Source organism: Naegleria fowleri (genome assembly GCF_008403515.1).
Source record: "Naegleria fowleri strain ATCC 30894 chromosome Unknown tig33, whole genome shotgun sequence".
In the NCBI taxonomy this organism is placed as follows: Eukaryota; Heterolobosea; class Eutetramitea; order Acrasida; family Naegleriidae; genus Naegleria; species Naegleria fowleri.
The window spans coordinates 559,247-582,785 of record NW_025407965.1 but is presented as its reverse complement, the minus strand read 5'-3'; the positions used below and the strand labels follow the sequence as shown (position 1 = coordinate 582,785).

General features: G+C 37.1%; 9 protein-coding genes across 9 annotated transcripts; 5 read left to right on the top strand and 4 right to left on the bottom strand.

The window, feature by feature from the left end:
• Positions 1–32: 32 nt before the first annotated feature.
• FDP41_003260 (uncharacterized protein) lies at positions 33–2,009 on the bottom strand (the record flags this gene model as incomplete). The annotated part of the gene is made up of 1 exon (XM_044706545.1): positions 33–2,009. The coding sequence occupies one exon, from the start codon at positions 2,007–2,009 to the stop codon at positions 33–35; it is 1,977 nt and encodes a 658-aa protein (XP_044562651.1).
• A 226-nt stretch (positions 2,010–2,235) lies between these two features.
• Positions 2,236–5,133, top strand: FDP41_003259 (uncharacterized protein; the record flags this gene model as incomplete). Its single annotated transcript, XM_044706543.1, has 1 exon — positions 2,236–5,133. The coding sequence occupies one exon, from the start codon at positions 2,236–2,238 to the stop codon at positions 5,131–5,133; it is 2,898 nt and encodes a 965-aa protein (XP_044562650.1).
• A 97-nt stretch (positions 5,134–5,230) lies between these two features.
• On the bottom strand, positions 5,231–6,724 carry FDP41_003258 (uncharacterized protein; the record flags this gene model as incomplete). The annotated part of the gene is made up of 1 exon (XM_044706542.1): positions 5,231–6,724. The coding sequence occupies one exon, from the start codon at positions 6,722–6,724 to the stop codon at positions 5,231–5,233; it is 1,494 nt and encodes a 497-aa protein (XP_044562649.1).
• Positions 6,725–7,637: 913 nt separating this feature from the next.
• FDP41_003257 (uncharacterized protein) lies at positions 7,638–9,889 on the top strand (the record flags this gene model as incomplete). The annotated part of the gene is made up of 4 exons (XM_044706541.1): positions 7,638–7,997; positions 8,119–8,954; positions 9,010–9,361; positions 9,434–9,889. The coding sequence occupies 4 exons, from the start codon at positions 7,638–7,640 to the stop codon at positions 9,887–9,889; spliced, it is 2,004 nt and encodes a 667-aa protein (XP_044562648.1).
• A 282-nt stretch (positions 9,890–10,171) lies between these two features.
• FDP41_003256 (uncharacterized protein) lies at positions 10,172–11,410 on the top strand (the record flags this gene model as incomplete). Its single annotated transcript, XM_044706540.1, has 2 exons — positions 10,172–10,351; positions 10,511–11,410. 2 exons carry the CDS (start codon positions 10,172–10,174, stop codon positions 11,408–11,410), a joined length of 1,080 nt encoding a protein of 359 aa, XP_044562647.1.
• Positions 11,411–11,441: 31 nt separating this feature from the next.
• On the top strand, positions 11,442–12,491 carry FDP41_003255 (uncharacterized protein; the record flags this gene model as incomplete). The annotated part of the gene is made up of 3 exons (XM_044706539.1): positions 11,442–11,540; positions 11,785–12,222; positions 12,321–12,491. The coding sequence occupies 3 exons, from the start codon at positions 11,442–11,444 to the stop codon at positions 12,489–12,491; spliced, it is 708 nt and encodes a 235-aa protein (XP_044562646.1).
• A 114-nt stretch (positions 12,492–12,605) lies between these two features.
• Positions 12,606–14,028, top strand: FDP41_003254 (uncharacterized protein; the record flags this gene model as incomplete). The annotated part of the gene is made up of 2 exons (XM_044706538.1): positions 12,606–12,734; positions 12,790–14,028. 2 exons carry the CDS (start codon positions 12,606–12,608, stop codon positions 14,026–14,028), a joined length of 1,368 nt encoding a protein of 455 aa, XP_044562645.1.
• Positions 14,029–14,072: 44 nt separating this feature from the next.
• FDP41_003253 (uncharacterized protein) lies at positions 14,073–20,890 on the bottom strand (the record flags this gene model as incomplete). Its single annotated transcript, XM_044706537.1, has 4 exons — positions 14,073–19,731; positions 20,027–20,295; positions 20,579–20,675; positions 20,817–20,890. 4 exons carry the CDS (start codon positions 20,888–20,890, stop codon positions 14,073–14,075), a joined length of 6,099 nt encoding a protein of 2,032 aa, XP_044562644.1.
• Positions 20,891–21,249: 359 nt separating this feature from the next.
• Positions 21,250–22,245, bottom strand: FDP41_003252 (uncharacterized protein; the record flags this gene model as incomplete). Its single annotated transcript, XM_044706536.1, has 1 exon — positions 21,250–22,245. One exon carries the CDS (start codon positions 22,243–22,245, stop codon positions 21,250–21,252), a length of 996 nt encoding a protein of 331 aa, XP_044562643.1.
• Positions 22,246–23,539: the final 1,294 nt, after the last annotated feature.

Below are 23,539 nucleotides of genomic sequence, written 5' to 3'. Positions count from 1 at the left end.
TTATTATTGAGAATTGGAAAGTCTTCCTCTGATCATTTCTGCCTTACTTCTGCCTCACTCCTCTTTTGAGGTATCAAATTCATAGAGTTTTTCTGCATACGATTTCTCACGTGGTTTGAAGCGTCTCTTTTTCTTTTTCCCGTTTCTTCGTTGCACTTTGGCAAGATTTTGCTGGAGTGCTTTTCGACACGTTTCACACAGTTCGTAACAGGCTGGTAGAGAGTCATGCATTTGGTAAAGCGTTCCATTGTGGTTGTTAAAACTTGATCTCTGTCTTCAATATTCATGTTGGTAAAATCTGCTGTATTTAAATTCGTATCCAATTCTGTGCTGTGATTGCTTGGAATTGTGTTCGAGGAGGATTCAATAGAATCATCGACCTGCATTCGTTTTTGTGAGCCTCTCAACAGAAAATTTGTAGAGCTCAAAGAGCTAGTAATGCTCTTAGAATTTGAGTAGGACTTTGAACTGGCATTATTTAAGACTTGATTAACAATGATGTTGTCTTTCTCATCTTCTTCTGCATACTCGTTCTTTCCAACAAATGTAACTTCTTCCTCATTCAAATTATCATAGTTATAGGATCCAAATACATAGTCACCATCATCATCGTCGTCGTTGATTTCTTCAACTGTAGTTTTCTTCTTCTTTTGGGAAGTTGTTTGCTGTTTCTTTTGATTATTCTTCTTATTGGAGCACTGCATTTTCTCGTCATCCTCATCTTGCTCTCCAAAAATATCATCCTCATCTTCCTCGTTAATAACTTTTCCAAATCCAACAAGAACTCCTGTTTTTGTGTGCCTTCTTTGATAATCTTCTAACTTGTTGGCTATTGTAGAAAAATTGTCGAGGCAATATGCCATCTCTTTACCGCATGCTACTGCTCTTGACTGCAAAACATAGTTCGTTGTTTCAAATTTGCATTTTTCAGTATCGTTCGATGTCGAATTCAGACAATTCCTCATTTCAGAGAATTCTCTCTGGAATATTTTGAGCTGAGCCCAATGAATCTTCTCAGCAATGGATCTATTGCTGTCCTTATGTTGATTTACACAAAATTTTTCTCGCGCTTCTATTTGAGGTCCTTCTGAAAGGCCTTCCGTTTCTGAGACTAAGTTAAGCAGCGCAGAAACCTTTGGGAGAAATATCCTCAAAGAGTTCTTCTCTTCAATTAAATCCTTAGTTTCAAAATAAATTTGTTTCATTTCTTGTGTATAAGGATCAGTTCCTTCAACACAATCTCTACATTGTGTCACAGTCTCGAGAGCCTCTTCCTTATTGAGAATATTCGATGAGAAAGCCTTATGTCCACTGACAAGGTTGATTGTATCTGTCGTTGGTAAACATCTATGAGTCAAAGTAAAGTACTCTTCTGCATCGACCATGCCACTCACATGGCAAGCTAACTGCATCGTCTCCAATGTTTTTGGATCTGGCACAAATGGATGTCCATCTAGAGGTTCTCTTGGCATGTTCGAACATTTTGCCCATGAATTCATTAGTTTGAACATGTTTTTCAAGTGATATTTTCGTTGAACTCGTGCAAAAATCTCGTCATCTTCTAAGTCTTCAAGAGACAACGTCGTTAATCTATCTTCGAGTTCTTCTTCTTCTTTTTTCTTCTCTATCTTTGATTTTTCCTTTTTCTCACTCTGGTGTTTTGATTGAGTTTGTTTGAGAAATTGTTGAAATATTTCTTCGGAAGTTGGCGCTTGAGAGTTGTGTTGTTGCAGTTCGTGTTGTGATGATGAGAAATTCTTTGATTCTTGTTCCTGAGCATGAACCATCAAGCGATGAAAGGGAGATTGAAATACATTATAATTAGAGGACAATAAACCATTCCAAAACCATGATGAAAATCGGAAAGATGATGACGATGAGGGTGCACGATTAAAATTGCTCGTACGTGATTGATCATGTCGATTCAATGTATGAAGCTTCTCATTGTTTGTTTCCGAAGAAAGGGTTGTTGATCCTTTACGGAATATTTGAAACCATCCAAAGACCATCTTCTCTCAGTACGATGATGATGACGTACAATCTCAAAAATCAATATATTCAAACAACAACAACAACTGCTCGGAATATATACTATTATTCGTAAAAATATTATCAATACTTGTTGATGATTCCGTAATTGACCAACTCTCAAGCAAGCAGAAATCCTCACAAACAAAAACGCCCCACAAAAAACTCTTCAATTTTTATGAAGTTGAAAAATTGAAAGAAAAAAATATGGTACAAGCAAAAGCCTCCTCTTCCTCGTCGTCCTCAACGACGGAGACTTCTTCTCCTGGAACCACAAATATTGCATCATCTCGGCCCGATGCCATTTCTCAACGATTAATGGTTCAATGCTTTCGTGAACTTTTTATAAAGATGGACGTATTGGAAGAGAGTTTACCTGCGGTATCGGATTCAAAGAAAAATCATGATTCTTCAGAGGAACAAGTTCAATCAAAGAGACAAAACGAAGCATCGGAATCATGGGGAGACTTTGTTCCTTTAAAAAGAGAAGAAGTGATGGAACTCATTGAAGGAGGAAAAAAGAGAACACAAGTTTTGCAAAAAAACCAATATTTGAACATGACTGTAGAAGATACTCAGAGGGAAACAAAGAAAAGGCTGACAACTCTAATAAGGACTGTTAAAAATTTGGCGTGTACTGAAGAAAATGTTTTGACCATCGAGAATTGTTTGACTTTAATATTTGAAATTATACATAATGGCCTAATGAGAAATGGTTTGAAAGTGATAACATCTCAAAAAGGAGGTCAGCTCGACGATTTGAAAGTCATATCTGGTTATTTATGTAAGGATGCAAAAGAATCAAAAACAGGAAGCAATGAGATTGAAAATAACGTGAATGGATCATCCTATATGGAGTCACTTTCAGCCATTATTACAACATTGAAGGGAAAGAGAGAAATTACGAACAACATTGTTTTTTTGAAAGCATTAATTGCATCTGTTATTTGCTACTTTGACCTCAATCAACAAGAATCCCACAAGAACTTTGTTGAATTGGCTTGTCACGTTCTACAGTTTTTGATCAACGAGTGTTATAAATTGGTGTATCCAGATCCACGTGAATTACTCTATAGAGGAATGCGAGATGATGCATCAGATGCACATTTGAGAAGAATTCAAAATTGTTTTGGCCTTAATTCTAATGACATTGTCGAAGAAACGGAAAAGCCTCCTTTGGAAGGCACAATTTTAACACCTCTAGAATTTTGCCAACTTTTTAGAGTTTACAGTTTCATGGTACAGAGAGCTCTTTCCACTGCATATCCATTTACAATTACAATCAATGCTCATCTCCTTATCAATAGGGTACTCCAGGAAACTTTCTTACTTCAAGCTATTTCCACACAAGTGTTGAAAAAGCCCAACAGAGAGATCAAGTCCATTTTATACGCTGCAAGCACAGACGGCCAAAAACTGCAATCTTCTTTCTATGCCATCATTTTGCCAATTATCCATTCAGAAAGTTTAAAGATGCTTTCTTCACTGATAAATGCAGGAACAGAACAATTACTGCCATATATTAACAGCATTTGTCAAATTCTAGTTACAGAAACAAGGAATTGGAAGAGTTCTATACTGATAGCACTTTGCGACTACTGCAACAGCGAGCCATATTTTGAGGTTTACAAAGAGTTAATGAGATGTCTTACCATTTTGGCATCCAAGCATGGAGGAAAAACCAGTGAAAAATGCACTCGCCTTGTTCTACCGCATTTAATTGACATAATTTCTCAATTTACTTATTTTGTGGATCATCAAATATTTTCTTTGCCTCTAACACAGGTGCAACAGCAACATGCTGTAGAGAATTATGAACTCTCTTCTAAAAAGAAGAAGAAAAAGCAAAACACAATAGAAGAAGACCTCGTCTTAAATCCAGAAATTTTCAACCAATTTTCTAGAATTGTATTTGTCACACTTAAGGCCATTCAACATTTGATGAATGACAGTAGTGTCCTGATCACTGTGACAAGACAAGTAGATTCCCGATACAAGTCCACCTCAGAAACAGAAAACTCCGTAGTGGATGTGCTAAACACCATTGTTGACTTTTTATCGTCCATTATTGGGTTTGTATCCAAGTGGCATGACCTTGATGCCTTCTTTTCCACCTCAAACATTTCAATTTACAGTGCCTCTCAAGTAAGAAGTTATCATGAAAACTTGATTCCAATTATTATTGCCATGTATGAAGCACTACTTCCATCTCTGCTTTCTACCTCGTCCGTTCACACTCAGTCTCCTTTCCTTTCTCACGCTTTAATTATTTTACAGAAAGGAAAATCAAGCTTGATTCCTGAGCTTGTTTCAACTTGCATGACCGGTTTAAACGTCTTAGAGGGATTTTTACACCCCAAGTCCGCTCCATTGTATGTTCCCTCAGCCGAGTCTGTACAACAACAGAATGCTTCTTTGGATAGTACTATGAAAAATAGTTTGTTATCTTCATCTTCCTCGTCTGATATTCAATCTAGATTTTCAAATCGATTGAATACACTCTCGAATAGCCATGAAGAAGATGGTGACGATGAATCAGTTGATTTGGATGAGAAAATGGAATCCCCTCTGGAAACTAAATTGCAAATTGTTCTCGACAAAAAGCCAACTCAAGTGGAGAGCATAAAGGAAACACAACAAGTGGAAAAACCATCAAAGCAGGAAAAGAAGAAAGCACAAGAGGAATTGCTCCCCAAACAAGAGACAACCAAAGAAATGTTGACATCAAAAAAGAGAGAGCTTAGTACTGAAGCATCTGAGGAAAAAAGTGCACAATCCAAAAAGAGAGATGCTGTGACTAGTTCTTCCATTCTTGATAAAATCAAAGAAAAAAAGAATAAGCAACGAAAAGTGGATCTCTCCGATGAAGACAAGAAGCGGGACGCTCAAGTTACACAACAAGAGGTCTGCTTTGGACCAAAGAAAACCACAACCCAAACACCATCAAGTTCAATGACAAAATATGTTCAAGACAATTCAGAAGACTTTGAGGATGCAACCAAATTCAGCTCTGAATCAGATGACGATGGGGAGGATATCTCCAATATTAAGTTGGTAGATAATGATGAAATTGGTGACGTCTCTGCATTAGATCTCCACTTTTAAAATTTCATTAAAAACGATTTTAACTATTGTTCGTTGTAGGAGGAGCCCCAAACAATCCGAATATGTGAGTCAACTTGTCTTGAAATAAAAAAACACCTCATTGATGATTTAATCTCTTCAAGTAAGCATCCCATCCAAGTTTTCTATAGAGCTGAGCAGCTCCCTTGCGATCCTTATCGTGATAAATACCTCTTCCTACAATAATTACGTCACACTTCTTTTCACACACCACATATTCTGGGGAGTTGTATTGTTGTCCAAGGGAATCTCCCTTAACGTCAAGTCTCACTCCTGGAGTGCAATACAAAAATTGATCTAAGTCATCCCTGAGTTTGCTTTGGCAAATAAAACCACTCACAAAGTCTGGATGTTCAAGTGCAACACGTAATGCCTCTTGTTGGGTTGATTCATTCGTGGTAGCTCCTTCAGTACTCATTTGGGCAATTAATAATAAACCTCGTTCCTCATTGATCGATTCTTCTTTCAAAGCCTCTTTGAGAGCCTTGACCAGAGATGAACCACCACTCACCATATGAGCATTACAAAGATCTGACCATTGAGCGATTTTGAATGGCCCTCTTGCATATTGTTGCTTGACGACATTTCCAATATCAGCGAGCTTTCGATCTTCAAAAATTAAAAAGTTGTGCTTTTCAGCAAGTGCCTTGAGCTGTTTGGTAAACTCTTCATCAGGTTGATCATCCAAAGTGTCGACATGAGTTTTCAACATGCAAATTTCAGAACCACACTCCTCCGCCAATTTCAATAAATCTTGCTTACTGGTAATATCGGCAGCAATACACAAATTTGTTTGCTTTTGTTCCATCAAAGTAAATAGCTTCTTAGAAAATTCGTTATTAGATAACTGAGCTCGCTCTCCAAAGCTGAGTTCCTTCTTTTTTGGAGCTTGTGGTTGCTGAGTTTCTTGTGGGAATTTGTTGTTTGCAATGAAAGTGAGAATTTCCTCACGTGTTTCTTGAGTCATTTTGCCAAGTTTCACAAAGATTTGTGACACTTCTGACATGGTCAAGCATGGATGGACTCGATACTCCTTGTCACCCTTCTTCAAGACATGCATATTATTTGCAAATGGTAGTTGTTCTCTTGTCAAAAATACAAGGGCATCTGTGACAATTAATCCTTCATTCTCAAGCTTTTCTGCTGTTTCCATTATGCTTGCGCCACTTGTGATGACGTCCTCAATTAACAAACAATTGGTTTCATTCTTGACAAAGACACCTTCAACCATGTTTCCTGTTCCATATTGCTTTCTTTCTTTTCTGCAAATAACCATTGGCAAGTTATGTGACACAGACATGCATGATGAAAATGTCAATGCAGAGTATGGTACACCACAAATGACCTTTTTATCCATATTCGCCACCAATTGTCTTTCAGTCATCAGATTGTAAAACAGCTCTGAAATTTGAGCCAACATTTTAGGATAGCACGGAATAATTCTTAAATCCACATAAAAAGGAGAAACAATTCCAGATTTTAAGGTAAACTTTCCAAACTTTAAAGCTCCAATCTCACACAATTGTTGGACCAATTCTTCCTTCAAGCTTTGCAAACCATTCATATCGGACATTTACAAACCAGAAACGACGAAACAACAACCTCTTTTTTCAAGAAAGTATAAAGATAAATCTTATATAATAGACAAGTGAAAGTATTCTTCGAACCTTCGTAACCTTCGGATCTGATGCTCCTTCTTGAGAAACCGAGAAACCACTAAAAAAAACCACTGCAAAGAAGATGTAATTTGCTCTATTGTTGCTCTCTAAACAATGAGCCTCTCTACGCTTGCTGCTTTCGGAAACGAGAAATCTCTTTCAATTCTGAGAGAGGTATTTTTTTTGAGAAGGAAAAAGAAAAAAAAGAGGTCCCGACTTGATTTTCTTCTTGCAAGAAAAATTTGAATGATGATTCACTTTGTGAGAGTAGGTGTGAGGTAGTAGTGTGAGGACAGGCGAGTCGTGAGGTAGTAGTGTCGGTCGGATTTGTGCTCAACAGGAATGGATAAGTGGTTGAAAGGGAGAGATCAAACTCTCTTCCTCTATATTCATGGAATGGTCTTTTCGAAAAGTTTTTTTTTCAATAAAAAAATAAACAAGATGAAAACCTTCATGACGGGTTGTTGTTCTTGTGTCGGAAGAAGAAGAGCAACGGCGGCAGATGAGAAACGGACCTTGTGGAGGTTGAAACAATGGAAGAGTTCTGGACTAGTGCCAGTATTTCCGAATCGGAAATCAGTTTTGATGTTAGGAGGAAGATGTAATTCTTCAGAGTTCTTGGAGACATTTTCTCAAATATGGAGCCATCAATATCATTCGGAGAACTCTAGTACTCGTAGCAATTTTGAAAGAAATACTATAATAACGGAGCAGAGCAATGATAATAATCATTGTCAAAATAACCATAGGGTATCATCATTATCACACAAGAATGCTATGAGAAATAATGTTTCGATTAATAATCATTTAAATTATTGTTCAAACACAATGATGATGCTAGCAAATAACAATTCAAAACTCGCCTTCAGAAATTACTCAACGTTGGCATCTAATGCAAAGAAAATTAAAGAGCATAACAAATCGGAACTGGATTTGTCATCCTTTACTCCCAAATATATCAGAAACTTTTGCATCATTGCACATATTGACCACGGAAAGAGCACACTCGCCGATTATTTACTGAAAGAAACGAATACCATTACTCCAGAGATTTTGAAAGATAACGCCCAATTTCTTGATAGGCTACAAGTAGAACGAGAGCGAGGAATCACTGTGAAGGCTCAGTCTTGTGCCATGTTTTATGAATACAATGGAAAGAAATATTTATTGAATTTAATTGATACACCTGTAAGTTGAATTTAATCCTGAAAGTAACACGACATTTAACCATCATGAATTATTTTCAAAATTATTTTCATGTTGGAATTTGTTGCAAAATTTAAATTAATTTTATGAACAACATCAACAGGGCCACGTTGATTTCAGTTATGAAGTCAGTAGAAGTATGGGTGCTTGCGATGGAGCTCTACTGCTCGTGGACTCTGGACAAGGTGTTCAAGCTCAAACTCTTGCAAATTATTTCCTTGCATTGGAGGAGAATCTTGAAATTATTCCAATAATTACGAAAATTGACCAGCAAACGGCTCAACCAGAGGTTGTCGAAAAGGAAATGACAGGAATTTTGGGAGTTGAAAAGGAAGACATCCTCAGAGTGAGTGCAAAATCTGGTTTAAATTGTGAGAAGATAATTCCAGCAGTTATCGAGAAAATTCCTCCTCCTTCACCTCCAAAATGTAAGGATGACGAAACACCAGGTGCTCTTAAGGCTCTAATTTTCGACTCGTGGTACGACGAATATTTTGGAGCTGTCGCTCTTGTATATATTGCCCAAGGAAGCGTAGAAGTAGGCGATTTTATTTACTCCTCAGCAAATGTCAAGGCAGCTTCTAGGCCAACTAAATATCAAGTGACCAAGTTGGGAATTTTGAACCCAGATCAAGTACCAGTGGACAAATTATTTCAAGGTCAAGTTGGATATTTGGTGTGTGGCATGAAGAGCACAAAGGAAGCACAAATTGGAGACACACTTTATTTATGTGATTCAAAGATTGAACCTTTACCTGGATTTAAACAAGCCAAGCCTATGGTCTATGCTGGTATTTATCCTTTGGAGACTTCTGAATTTGACAAACTAAGAGATGTGATTGATAAGCTGCTTTTAACTGATAGAAGCGTAACCATTGAAAAAGAGACAAGCGCTGCCCTAGGTACAGGTTTTAGATGTGGATTTTTAGGTCTTTTACAGTAAGTTTTTGAACTATCATTTCGTTGTTCAAATAATTGTTGACTACGAAAAAAGTATGGACGTGTTCAAACAACGGTTAGCCCAAGAGTTTACTGTTGAGACTATTATAACGGCCCCAACAGTTACATACAAAGTAGTAATGCCATCTTCAGGAAAGAGAACAAGCTTCAATACTACAGAAGATCAAATTGTCGAATACATTGACAACCCCAATGATTTTCCAGAACACCCAGAGGCCCAAGTTTATGAACCAATAGCAAATTGCACCATTATGACTCCAAGAGAATTTGTTGGAGATATTATTTCACTTTGCCAAGATAGAAGAGGAGTGCAAGTAAGCATTGAATATTTCTCAAGCGAAAGAGTTTCACTGCAGTATAAGATACCACTCAATGAGATGATTTACGTAAGTAATTTGCAGTTCCATTGACCTGACACTCTGAACATTTCACAACATATCATTTTGACATCAAAATAGGACTTTTTCGATAAATTAAAATCAATGACCAAAGGTTATGCGACCCTTGATTATGAGGAAGCTGGATTCCAATTGTCTGATGTTGTCAAACTGACAGTCATGTTAAATAAGGATCCTGTAGATGCCCTCTCTTACATTGTACATGAAAGTAAGGCCTATGTTAAAGCAAGAGAAGTCGTACAAAAATTGAAAAAGCTCATTTCGAGACAACTTTTCGAAGTCAACATTCAATGTGCTGTGGGACAAAAAATTATTGCCAGCGAAAAACTGAAAGCTTTCAGAAAGAACGTGACAGCCAAATGTTATGGTGGTGACATTACTAGAAAGAGAAAGTTGTTAGAAAAGCAAAAAGAGGGTAAGAAGAAGATGAAACAACTTGGATCTGTTTCAGTACCACAGGATGCTTTTACAGTTTTATTCTCTGAGGGAGATGTTGAGGATGTCAATGAAGATTAAATCTGCTCGTGAGAGAATAAGAGGAAATTAAAGTCTTAAAGGCATATACTAGAAGCAAACATACGATCAATAAAATGGAGGTCCGAAGCACAATTTTTGAGAGATGACATTTCGGATTTCTTAAGAACATGAACTCCGAAAGGTTTGTCACATCTCTCAATATATTCGTTCATCCTTCCCATTATTATAACATTACATTTTAATACAACCAAAAAACATCAACAACACTTTAACTCAACACGACGGTCGACGATCGTAAACTGCACACTCTTTCAATCAATCATGACTAGTGCTTTAAGTATTTTGGTTGCCACATGGTCCTATCTGTGCATGGATGCCCTCTTACTTTTAGTTGCATTTCTTGTTTTGTGGTTTCTTTATGCTACCTGTTGCATCTATTGGAATTATCGAAAAGTGAAACACATTCCCGGTTCTTTTCAATATTTCTTTAGTTTTATTCCAGTAAGTAACACAAGAAGGTGAACTTGCGCCTCAGAGAAGAATGAATATATATATATATATATTATTCCTTCAAAATTTATACTCAACATACATGATGATGATTCATGTACTATGAACTCCTGGTGTGTGGTGGTTCCTTGTTGTTGGTATGGCTAAAAGATACCTTTTTTTGCTGAACACATCTATTTTGGAGGAGAGGACACGGTCGAGAAGCTCATTCAAGAGAAGGGTGAAGCCAAAACTGGTCTCGTTCGTGTGTCCATGGCCTCCAAGAATGTGGTCATTCTCAACGATCCACATCTCATCAAGGAAATGACAGTCACAAAAGAAAAATGTTTCAAAAAGAATCCAGAAACTTACAATGCTTTCCGAACCTTTGGAGACAATATTTTGAGTGCATGCAATCATGAAGAATGGAAGATTCATCACAAGATTTGTTCACCTGCCTTTTCATCGAGAAATTTACAACACTTAACACAAGTGGCTGGTCATTGTGTGGATGAAATGGTGGAATTTCGATGGAAACGCAACTATTCGATTGAACAAGGTTTTCAAATGGATATGAAAGATTATTCGGATTTAACCTTGCATATTCTTGGATTGAGTGTGTTTGGTTTGAATTTTGGATTCTTCACATCGATCACATGCCATTCTTCTTCCATGAATTTGGACAATAAGAATGTTCACACCAATCACTCGAATCATTCCAATCACACCAATCACTCCAATAATAACCATAATATCCCAAAGTATCATCAATTCCATCACGACACTCTCAATAAGGGAATAGAATTTCGAAAGGCCATTGAAGTCATGTTCACACGAGGAGTTATTTTAGAAAACTTTTTAAAATACGAATCGTTCTTTCCATTTGGATGGATGTATGGACTCTTATCCAAAGTATTGGGTGTGGAAAAGGCCATTCAAATGGTGAGTGATCAATTGGATGAAATCATTGCGACACGAAAACGACAAATTTTAAATAAGGAAGAATATAATCATCAAGACGTTGAGTTTAATGATGGAACCTTTGATGCGAGAGATGGTCAATCATTGTGAAGCTTCAACAACGAATGGACAACAAGAAGAGATGAGTGATGACAAGCACAACAACAACAACACTTGTTCATTATTGAATTTTGAGGCGATTAAGAGTAATGCTTATATATTTTCTTTGGCAGGACATGAAGTAAGTCTTTTGAAAGATGGTTTCAAAGTTTTGAATTCGTGATTTATTGATTCTTGTTAAATGACCATCCATCACGTCCATTCGTCGATCAATATTGATCATGTTTTGAATTTATATTCTCCAAATCTTGATATTATATTTATTATATTTTATTATATCTTATTTTGAATTTAAATTATTGATTCTTTTTGTAAATGACAATATTCATGACATCAAAATTCTTCGAACCTTGATATTGAACAAGACAACTGCAACAACACTTCAATGGATCACCTATCGAATCGCCAAACACAGAGATATTCAAGAAAAGATACGAAAAGAAGTGTTCGAAGTATTTGGACCTCACCCAAGACCTATTACATTTGAAGATTATGAAAAACTCATTTATACCAATTCTGTCATTATGGAAACACTCCGATTACATAATCCAGTACCAGGAGTCCTCAAAGTTGCCACTAAAGATGTCACACTCGGAGGTTTCAAAATACCAAAAGGAACGGATGTCATTATTAGCATTTCTGCCGTTTGTCATGCAGAAAAGAATTGGAAAAACGCACTCGAATTCAATCCTGATCGTTTTTTGGGCTCATTCGAAACTCAACTACGATTTCAACATTCCTTTGAATGGATTCCTTTCATGATTGGAAATCGAAGATGTTTGGGATACAAATTTTCATTGTTGGTAAGTTCATCATCTAGATGATACTAGTGCATACATGAGGTTTTTGACAATTTGTGAATTTGTTGAAATGTTGAAACTTTCAAAAACAATTCGAACAGGAAACTTGTGCCATTCTTGCCAAACTTGTTCACTCATTTGAATTTGAACTTCTTAATGATGAAAATAATCCCAAAGATGTCATTACGAGAATTCCTGGCATTACCACACGACCTGGAAATTTGAGAGTGAAAGCAAAACTAAGGAGCCCTTCTCATGTCCACAGTCACTAGATTTACTACATCACTGTCGGTCGGTTAGTGAGCCAAATTTGGAATTCCAATCGGAGATATTAAATTTACAATTTTTTAGACGTTTATCGTCCCGCCAAAATCGAAAGTAAAAAAATGAGCGCACGCCAACCGTTAGGCTCGACGTCGAACAACAACAATGGCCACCCTCATCGAGTGCAGCCTCAAGGTTTGACGTTTGCAAATCATGGATCGACTGCAAAAACAAGGACGGAATTGTTGGAGGTAGGTGTTTGTTTAACATCGGAACCAACCGGATGATCGATCTTCTGTAAAAAAGAATCGGAAAAAACAATATGCCGAGGAAGCTTTGAAAGGTCAACCGACCTCACCCAAGTTGATGAATCATCAGAGAAGAAGTGTATTTACGGTTGGTGAAACGATACGAAATATTGCTCCACCAACACAAGATAAATTATTTGAAAATGCTTCTGTGCCTTTTACATATTTGAGGGATAGTTCTCCGCAATCACAATATTTTAACGAACCAAAATCACCGAAACGATTGTTGGAACGGAGTCCCATTGTTGTCACACGAGAGAAAAAAAAGCATCTTACAGAAAATATTAATAGGACGAATATTAATGGTGTTGATAAGGGAGGAAATTCATGTTCTTTTGGACATGTGCCTTTGGCTGATGTAAAATATTGGTATTATTTATTTAATGAGAGGTCGGCTTTGGACGATCCCTCTATTCCACTGTACAGCAGTTTCAATAAGGACAATAAGTTTAACCCACTTAAGGAAAAAATTTTGCAAAAATCTAGCATGAACACCAGACAATCGTCACCCGAAAAGAAACCGTTCAATGCAAGCGAATACTTTACAAATCCCCATCATGCAAGAAGAACTACCTTCCCTTCAACATTAATGGTGGATGGTACTTCTGCTCACAAGGACAATTTGCCTGTTGTTCATGGAGAAAAAGAACATTTTTTGCAGCGCCAAAATTATGGATCATCAACTGTACCAACTCCCCAAACTACCTCACAACCCAATTCGAGGCCTTCATCTGCCTCCATAACGCTAAGAAAAAAGCCAAACAGCGTCACACTTCCTGAACGACCCATGAGTGCCAGAGTTTCAAGAGGGATTGTCAGCTCAAAAGAAGAACCAATCGAGTATCCAGTTCATCAAGTGAATCAAATAAGATCTTATTCTCCCGAAGTTGCACTCACCTCCCCGTCTGTTTCTAGAATTGAAGAACTCTCTGATGTGGCAACAAAGCCAAGTGGAACGTTTGCAAATTTCTTTTCTCCAGCATTGCCTGCCAAAACCCAACGACCTTCAGCCACCTCCTATGGTGTGAGAAAAGAAGCCCCAAGCAACCATACTTATTCGTCCACCTACTCCTCTGATACCTCATCTCGGCTAAGCTCAAGAAATTCCTTCCAAGGAAAACCTATCGAGACACCATCAGCAAGAGTCGTCGAACGAAAGCGACCGCAATCATCTTATTCTCCTAAAAAGCCCGAATTCACATTATCCAAAAGACCTTCCTCTGCTGTTTTGTCATAGTACGATGTTTATGTTTCGTTAGAATAGAATGATAGTCATTGACTTTATTGAACAGATGATTGAGATTCAACAGTTTCCTCATCGTCGCTGTCACTCTCTGGTGGAGGAGGTATCATGATATCTTCAGGCTCGTCATCGTCGCCGTTGAGATCGCCTTGATCACCGTGATCGTCAACTTGTTGTGCGTCCAATGGAGGAGTAAGCAAAGGAGATTCATCCTGGGTATTTCTTCTTGCAATAACTTTGGAATAATTTGCAACCACAGGAGTACTTGGAGCAACAGGTTCCGTAGATTCCAGAGATTTGAAATCAATAATGGTATTCAAGAGTTCAGCTTCATCTTTGTTGGCATTTGGATCGATTTGCAAACTAAATGATTGATACCACATTCTGCAAATAATTTCAGTACGAGCAATATTCTTTTCAAGTTCATTGGTTCCAACGAATGCTTCGTTGTCACTTGGTCCAACAGATCTGACTGCCTTTTCAAAGCCATGTGTTGGATTCAAGAATGGGAACACAATTTCTGCTTCCTTCTTGGTATAGACTTGTTGCTTTTCATGAGCATGGAATGAAATAAATTCCATAATATCTCTGGAAGCAGATTGGAAGAGAGGATTTTTGAAGAGAAGATTGCATTTTCCGTCTGGCATGCATTCCATCACAACCTTTGAAATGTTGCTCATTTCAGCAATAGACCAAAATCCTGGTTGGAAAATAACTGGCAATAATTTGCTGAGAAGTAAAAGGGAAGCAAAGGCCCAATTATTGATACTTGCATTCTTTGGTAAGGAAATTAGAGCCCAAGCCACAAAGTTGCCATTCTTGTTGAAGAAGACCTTTTGGAATGCACTTGAGAAATTTTGAGCGAATTGTGTGGTTGCCTTATTATGATCCACCATGTCACAAACTAATTCTTCGTTGGTGACTAATGACGATTGAACTTTACGGAATTCTTGTTCATAGGTTGTAAAGGTAGTCTTGAATTCAGCCAATTCATTTGCATACTTGTCAAACAACTTGTTGAGATGTTGTTTCTTTGAGAAATCTCCAGAAAGGAAGAGAACTGCTTGAATAAGTAATGTTGTGGCAACAAGCATATTAGAACCCTTTGGAAGGAATGTATCAAATCGATAGATCAAATTATTATACAATTCAAAGGTGTCTGCAAATGTTTCTTGATCGAAAATACCCTTGTAAATCACACGTGCCACACTAACATCGACAGTCTCTTCACCAGTGTATCCCTTCCATACATTGTACATGGATGAGTTCAAAACAGATTCATCAATGTTGTCACTTTGAGAGAGAGATTGCAATTTGAGCATATATTTGAGTCCTCTTGCAAAGTGAGATCTATTCCATGAGAAGAAGAGCCAGAAAACAACTTGGAATAAGAGTTTTGAAACTTTTGGAGGAGCCAACTTGTCAGATGGAATGTTGAAGAAGATGTCCATAATAATTGAAATTTTGGCATCATCTCTTACTCGAACAGCATCGAAAAATCCAGCAACGAGTTTCTCAATCACATCATAGGCAAAGTTCTTGTTGAGTGCTTCAAAGACATAGTATGATTCAAGTGAAATCTTGTTGTCTTTGGATTGAAGAGCCCAATTAAGTGCCATTTCAGAAATGGCTTCAGCTAGGTCAGGACGATGCCTCTTTGAAACATATTCAGTCCATTGTGTGATGAAAGATCGAACTCGTGTTAATTTTTGCACGTTATTATTCCTCAAATTTTCAGCCAAGAATTGGAATACCTTTTCCACATAACTCGTGGTTGAAGTATTTTGGTCTCGATGTCTAATGGCAAGGGATTGACAAATATTTCCAAGAATAAGTTTAGATTCTGTGTATGTTCTTGTGTTTTGGCTTGAATTGAAAAGAACAATGCAATTCATGAAGAGTTTTGGCAAGTGTGGAATGAGAGCAAGATCATGTTCATAAGTAATGTCAACAAGTATTTGCAATGCACTCAATTCCAAGTTGGAAATTTCAGCATTAGGTGGAGACTCAAGTCCTCTGTCAATAATAAATTGAGCAATGTCTTTCTTGGTTTCTGGGAATTTTGACTTGTAATCTCTCAAATAAACAACAATGTTCTCAAGAATGAATGGTAAACTCTTCTCGTCTCTGCAAATGTAGACAAAGACAGCTCTCAACAAGGTATGAGTTGGATTAATGGGTTGATTGGCACTATCCTTGGTTTGAGAAAAAACAAAGTCATAATTCTCAACAATGAATTTGACAGTCTCAGGAATGACCCATTTGCATTGTTCAGAAGATTTGATCAAGTTGTACCAAATCTTTTCGAGATAGTGTTTGTTGAGGTTGGTTGTTTTTAGTGAATCATCCACAAGTAAATCTTCTCCTCCATGAAGTTTCTCAGTGAGAGAGTACACATGTTTCAACAAGGTTTGAGATTTGAAATCTTTCATCTTGTAGTTGCCATCACCAACTCCATTATCCATACATGTTTTCACATAACCTCCAAAATTGTAAGCCCATGGAATCAAAATACGAAGAGTATTCTCCCTATTGACACCATCCAATAAATCCACAGTTTTGTCAGCCTCCACAAACATATCAAATGTAATTTGAGGAGTGCTCTTGGAAACAAACTCTGAAAAATTATACATTGTCTTCTTAAAGACACTTTCATCACCAATACTTGTTCCATGATAAGTAGTTCCATAATTAATGGTTCCATCAGCAGCATCTGATTTGATAATAATATTAATTAATTCATGTGCCTTGTCACGCATGGAAACATGTCCTCTCGTACACGAATGAATGAGTGCAAGATAAAACATTCCACCCAATGTGACAAATTGTTCTTGAATCCAGTGATCCAAGTGATCTTCCATGACTTTTACAATGGCTGACAAGTAACTCTTACAAATGTGTGGAATGCTGGATTTGAATTTTTGTCTTTCAAACTCACGTTCTTGAATTTCCTTTTCAAGAAGACCTTCGACTTCCTTTTTAGATCCTTTGAGTTGAGATTTCTTAAGTCTATTATTCATAATGTCATCATCATCTGTACTTTCCAAATCATCTTTCAAAGCTCTATTGAATGATTCATAATATGAATTGATGATAAATAAACGAATGGTTTGTGGATTATTTTTCAAAAATTCTGACATGGCTGGAACAATATCCACTTCGTTTCTATTATTCACAATCACTGTTTCAAAATATTTACGAATTTCATTAATGAACTTTTCATCCTCAATGGTTCCAAAGGCACACAAATATTGAACAGCGTTGGCAGCTTCTTGAACTGTAATGCTAAGTGGAGTGGAATGCAAGAAATTGAAAATTTTGACAAGTGCAATGTGAACATTGTGTTTCTTGAACATGTGACTATGAACACATGCTTGTTCAGCAATGTCAGCACTCTTCTCAAGAGCTGTTTGCTTACTAATGGCATTCAAATGTTTCAAATAAGTGGCAACAATTTCAACAGCATCCTTCCATGTGGAAAGAGTGAGGTAAGAACCAGGAATGTCCTTAACATCAATTCTTTCTTTGCAAGTCCAATTAGAGATGAGTTCATCAAAGAAGTCTCTCACTGAAATTCCTTGTTTTACAAACAAGAATTCTGTGGGTGACACGTGACTGATGGTTTTGGTGATAATTCTTTTCAAGAGAGAAATGATATGTTGTTCATAATCAGGATCACTACTTTCAATTCTATTTTCTTTCTTAATAAATGTTCTTTGTACTTCTACCAATCTAATTTGTGTTAATAACATGTATAAACTTGTTGGATGTAAACACTCGAGAGCATTTAACACAGCAGTCTTAATCTTGTCATGATTACGATACGAAGAGTTTTGTTTGGTCAATAATTGAACCAATTCGAGTAAGAAAGATTCTGCCTTTCCACTCAAGAATGGTCGAATGGATAAACAAAGGAATTTCAAATAATTGGCCAATAATTCAATACGCTTGAGATCTAAATCAGCAATTCCATAACTCCAACGTTTGACAAGTTCATCCCAAGCTTTAGTAATCGCATCATCCACATGATGTTTGCACATTTCTTCAATGTGTGGCATGTAGTTTGGATTGTACTTTTTAGTGTCAACAGGAAGTGGTGGTAATACCAAAATAGAGTCATCCAAGAGATAGGTATTTGCAGAAGCCACTTCTTTGGTAATTGCTTTCAACTCGGGTCTTGACAATTGTTTTAACACTTTGACAGCTTGAACTTTGACACGTGAAGTGTTAATGATATAAAGAAGGCACATGGCTTCAACCTTCTTTCTGACAGAGTTATATTCTTGAACATCGAGTCCAAGAATGAGTTTTTCAGATTCCTGAACTTTGTGAATAAAAGTTTCAAGAACGAGATATAAATCATTCAAAAGTCTTGAAGCAGTCTCAGCGGAAATTTCATTCACTTTCACTAATACTTCTCGATACTTTTCAACAACATCGACAAAGGTCTTTCCTGGTTCCAATTCAACCGATGTGACAAGAGCTTCTGATGCATTTCTTGAAACAAATCGATCAGGATGTAACAAACAATGAGTTCCAATAATATTTCTAATCTCTTTCATTTTCTCTTCAGAAGTGTTTCTAACTCTTGGGAAACATTTCAACACATTTCTCAACAATGAAACATCTTGTCTCATCTTTTCATCGGTAAAGATTGATGTACAAAGAACTCCCAATACATAATTTTGTTTTCCAATTTCATCTGGGAATAATCGAGCAACTCGTGCGATGGATGAAAGAGCAACAGCTCGATGTTCATTGGTGTGAAGTTTCATATTCTCTGGTTTGAGAATTTCATCCATGAGTTTTGGCCATGTTCTGTGAAGTTGTTTCTTTGCATATTCGACCAAGAATGTCTCTGCATCTTGTCTGTGTTCATTCAGAATGACTTTCTTGTGGAAAATTTGGTCTGAAACAAATTTCACAAAGGAACTAAATCTTTCTAAATCTTTGGTGATGTAATCACTAGGTAAATAAGTTACAAAAAGTTTGATAGATTTGAAGAATGCAAATCTTTCCTTCTTATCTTTGAGTCCATCTTGGAAATATTTGATAAGTTCAGGGAAATATTGAAGATATAAATCTTCCTTAGCACGACAGATCATCATAGCCATGCATGTGACTAAATCAATCGTTTCAGCTTCTTTCTTTTGAGCCAATTTTGACAAATTGTCATAAATTTCTTGGAAGAATAGCCAAAAGCGATTGTTTGCTTCATTGTTTGATGAGAATTGTTTGAATTGCTTTTTACGTTTCTCCCAATGTTCAACATTATCAAGTAATTTGAATTCTTCATCATGCATGAACACTCCAGTCAAGGTCTGTTCATAAATGTGAATAAGTGTTTCACAAATGAATGGCATTAATTCCTTCTTTCCTTTTTTCAAATTTGGAAACTTTTGACGAATGGCATCGAGATATTTCAGAGTACCTTCTGTGCGTTCCTCATCGGCAAAGCTAAAATCGAGATATTTGGTAAGTTTTTGTAATGGTAAAAAGTTTTTAGCTTCAGTTTGCGATTTGCCGACTTTTTCAAAGCTTGTCAACAAGATTTGTAAAACACTGTCTAATTGGAAACTTGAAATTTCACCGAGGAGTTTACCACAGTCTTCAATGAAAATGTCATTGTAAATTCTATCATAGCAAATCTTTTGAATTTTATCTGGAATGTAGACTTTTGAAGATGGATTCATTTCACTAATTAGTGTTGTTCGTGTGATCACAGTAGTAGTAGTAGAGTGAGTGAGTGGTTATATTGTTTGATGTGGTTGTAAAAATAGTAATACGATGATTGGTAATTGATTGAGAATAAAGGATCAAGCCATACACGCAAGGAATGATCAGCAAATGATTCATCATCAGGTCAATCACACACACGCACACGAACAAGTGGTGTGAAATTTCACAAGCATTCAAAATTTCCACAACACAGAAACAGTCGCGTAGGAACATGATCAGCTTGCTTGTAAATGACTAATCATGAACTACTTACTTGTGATGTCTATAAGATTGCAGACACAATTGCATATGCCTCATAATGACATTATCAATATAATCATTTTCCTTTCTTTCGGGAATGATAATTTTCTTCTTACTGTTAATATCTTTCAAGAGCGAATAATTGGAGATGATGTCTGCCATTGAATCTAAAATCTTCAACAAGTTGTTTTTATCTTTGGAGAGACGGACGAGAACAGTTTTGACAGATTCCAAGTTGAGTAGGAAATCGATGTGTTCGACCTTTGTTTTCAATTCTTGGACCTATTGGAGAAGATCATATTAGAAGAGTTTTGGATTTGTCAATGATCATGAAGAATTTGGAGAAGATCACCATTAGGAGATTCATCAAGTGATTCGTACCAATAGACATTATGTGATCGTACGATAGAATGACAAGGAAAATGACGTGGTTGATGCACCGTCAAATGTCAAACATGTCATGACCGAAACACAGACGAAACGTGATCGAAATTGAAACATGGTCAATCATCATCAATTCATACATAACATTCCAGAGTGATTTTTTCACACCGACCACACTTACCTGTCTATATTTGTCTACAATATCACTTTTAATACTCGATTCGACAGCAACAATCGAATGCGAATGAACCAAAACTTCGTATGCGACAATCAATTGACTACCAAATGTTGTTATTGTTATTATTTCATTCAATATTCCAATTAATAATAATTTTAAAAAAAACATTTCAAGTCGCAATAAATCATTATGATCATTTAACACAAATATTTTGATGGATCGAATAAATTCTTCTTCTTACCTGATGGTCACTTCAATGTTGCTTTGATCTAAATTGTTGTTGGAGGAGGAAGTGGAAGGAGAAGAGACTGTCATTTTTTGTTGTTGATGTCGGATAGTGAAGGTTGACGTTTTTTTAATGAAGGAACGTTGGACGACACTGTCAACAGCTCCTTGTTGACGTTTGCGATTGATTGTGGTTATGAGAACAAATTAGAGAAATGAGCGAGATTTTCAACCAGTCAAAAAGTATGTTGTCGCCAATTTTAGAGATGAATATTTGTTCACCACATCTACCGGGTGCTCGTTGTGAATTGCTATCGCTGCGATTCTAATCTTGGAGTCGACCAAAGTTTACAACAATTCAAAGATTCGTTTTAATATATTTATGGGCATTGGAATGATAATTTACAAGAGCGGTTGTACAACCAAGCAGTGGAATACACCGGGATTTGTTACATGGTCACAAGCTTTCTAAATTGTTCAAAACTCAATGTCTTACTTCCATCAAAAAGCGTGGCCAGTTCATCGTCGGAAAAGGTATTTTGAATACCTAAATTAGTAATTACTTTTTTGAATTCACTCAAGGATACTACTCCATCATCATTGGAATCCAAAATCTCACTAAATACAATCTTCAAATCTTCCTCACTGAAACCATCCTCTTCATCCACTTCATTCAATAAGGACGTTGGAGAGAGTGATGGTTTATTCTGATTCGAAAAGGCATTCACATGCAAGGAGGCACTTCGTCCTCTTCTTCCACCCGAAGGACTCTTGGCACGTACCGAAGAAGAAGAAGCAGCAGCCATACTTTTCGCAGCACTCTCATCTCGACACAATTGTACAAATTCCTCAAAAGTAACTCCATCCTTATAGTTGGTTTGTAACTCTAACAAAATGTCCTTCATTTCAGGTCCATAAAAGACTGAACATAAAAAGTCTTTCATCTCTTCGGGATTCAAACGATCGTCTTCATCCTTATCAAAGAGTCTAAAGATGATGGAGAGTCGTTCCTTACGTCCTTCCTTTTTATGAGTAGCAGTTGAAGAAGAAGGGAGTGGCGAGAGTGATGAGGTTGTGTTTGGACCCGAGAGACTCATTCTTCGAGTGGGTGTGATGTTGGTTGAAGCTCCATTCATTCCAACAACGGAGGAAGAAGGAGAAGTGGATGGTACTGATGGAAGGGATGAACCTGAAGGTGATTTGGGAGATTGAGGAGAGAGTGCTCCTCCAGGAGTCGGATTCGATTTGGCTCTCGTTCTCGAAGCCAAGATGTTATTGAGAGGAGAGTTCTTAATGGGAGAGGTTTTACGGGGAGGTGTGGAGGGATTGGCCTCGAGAAAACTGATGCGTTTGGCACTGTTGTTGTTATTGGGAGAGGCTGGAGAGATGAGACCTCCAACACTTCCTTGATGGTTATTGTTGTTGTTGTTGTTATTGGAACTCATGGTAGTTGTTTGAAAAAAGGTATGAAAAGGAGGATTGGATATTTGGTTTCAATAATGGATGGAATTGTTGTTGGAAAGGAACCACAAGAGAGTTTAGGGCTCTGAACAATGATCAGAGAGGGTCGTGTGTGATGCGAGGGACGGGATTGGTCTTCCTGAGCTCGAGAGGTTGTAGTGTTCGCTGCGTTGCGTGATGGTGGTGGTTGCTTGGAACCAAATGGACAACAGAAGAGAGAGAGAAAGAATGAGAGTAGTAGTAGTAATGACACGATCGCTCGATAAGCTCTTGAACCACTCGAGTGTATGTGTTCTCTTTTTTCAATTTTTATATCCATTGACAAGCCAGTAACTTGTGTTGATTTAAATGTAAGAAGAAGAAGAAGAGAGGACACAAACGCGCATGCATCGAATGTCGTCTTTTGCACACACTCCCGCGAGAGAGAGAGAGATTAACCCAATCAACCCTTGAACATCAACACGAGTCAAATAAAGTGCGATTTTCGGTTCTCTCAGAGTACTCAGTTTGTGTCTCAGAGTTGTATTTCTATTGTCACCTCTCTAATGTTGCTTCTACAGACATTCAATAATGCATTCCAATAGGTGCTCAAAACCAATTCTCATTCTCTCTCTCATTCCCAAGTGGTTGAATTAATGGGCTCAATGGGCTCCTGTCTTCCGCCCACATGCATGTTTTTGGACCAAGAAATTCCATGGTGATGTTTAATAAAGATCATCTCTCTCTCGCATGGGAAGTCACACACGACACACCAACCCTAGTAATTCATCAACAATCAGAACCATTAGAGGGATGAATGAAAAATTTATGGAAGTGGTTCAAAAGGACGCCCTTTGGCAATTGCCATCGCTGATGTTGTTTTGGAGAATGGTTGTTGTTGAAATATTCTTTGGATGGTGACGATATATTCATTCAAGGACAAGCGAAATAGTTCTTGACCGTTCTATCTCTCTTTAGAAAATAAATGAAATAACCATCTCTCTATTTAATGGCTTGTTTTGGGAAAAAAGAATGAAAAGGAAGAAAATTTATATAAAAAAGGAAGTGGTTGGAGTTGAGAAGGTTTTTACATGAAGAGGAAAGTACTTTTTAAATTCGATATGGTGGTCATCTCATTGGTTTCGTTCGTTCATCCATTGAGGAAAGCAGACCTTTTGACAATCATCAAGACAACAAGCTTTCCAGCATGAAATCCCAAATAAACATTGAACAATCGCTAGAAATTAAAATTCAATCTAGTTGCACTCGTTGAGGTATTTCATTTGCAATTTCACGTAC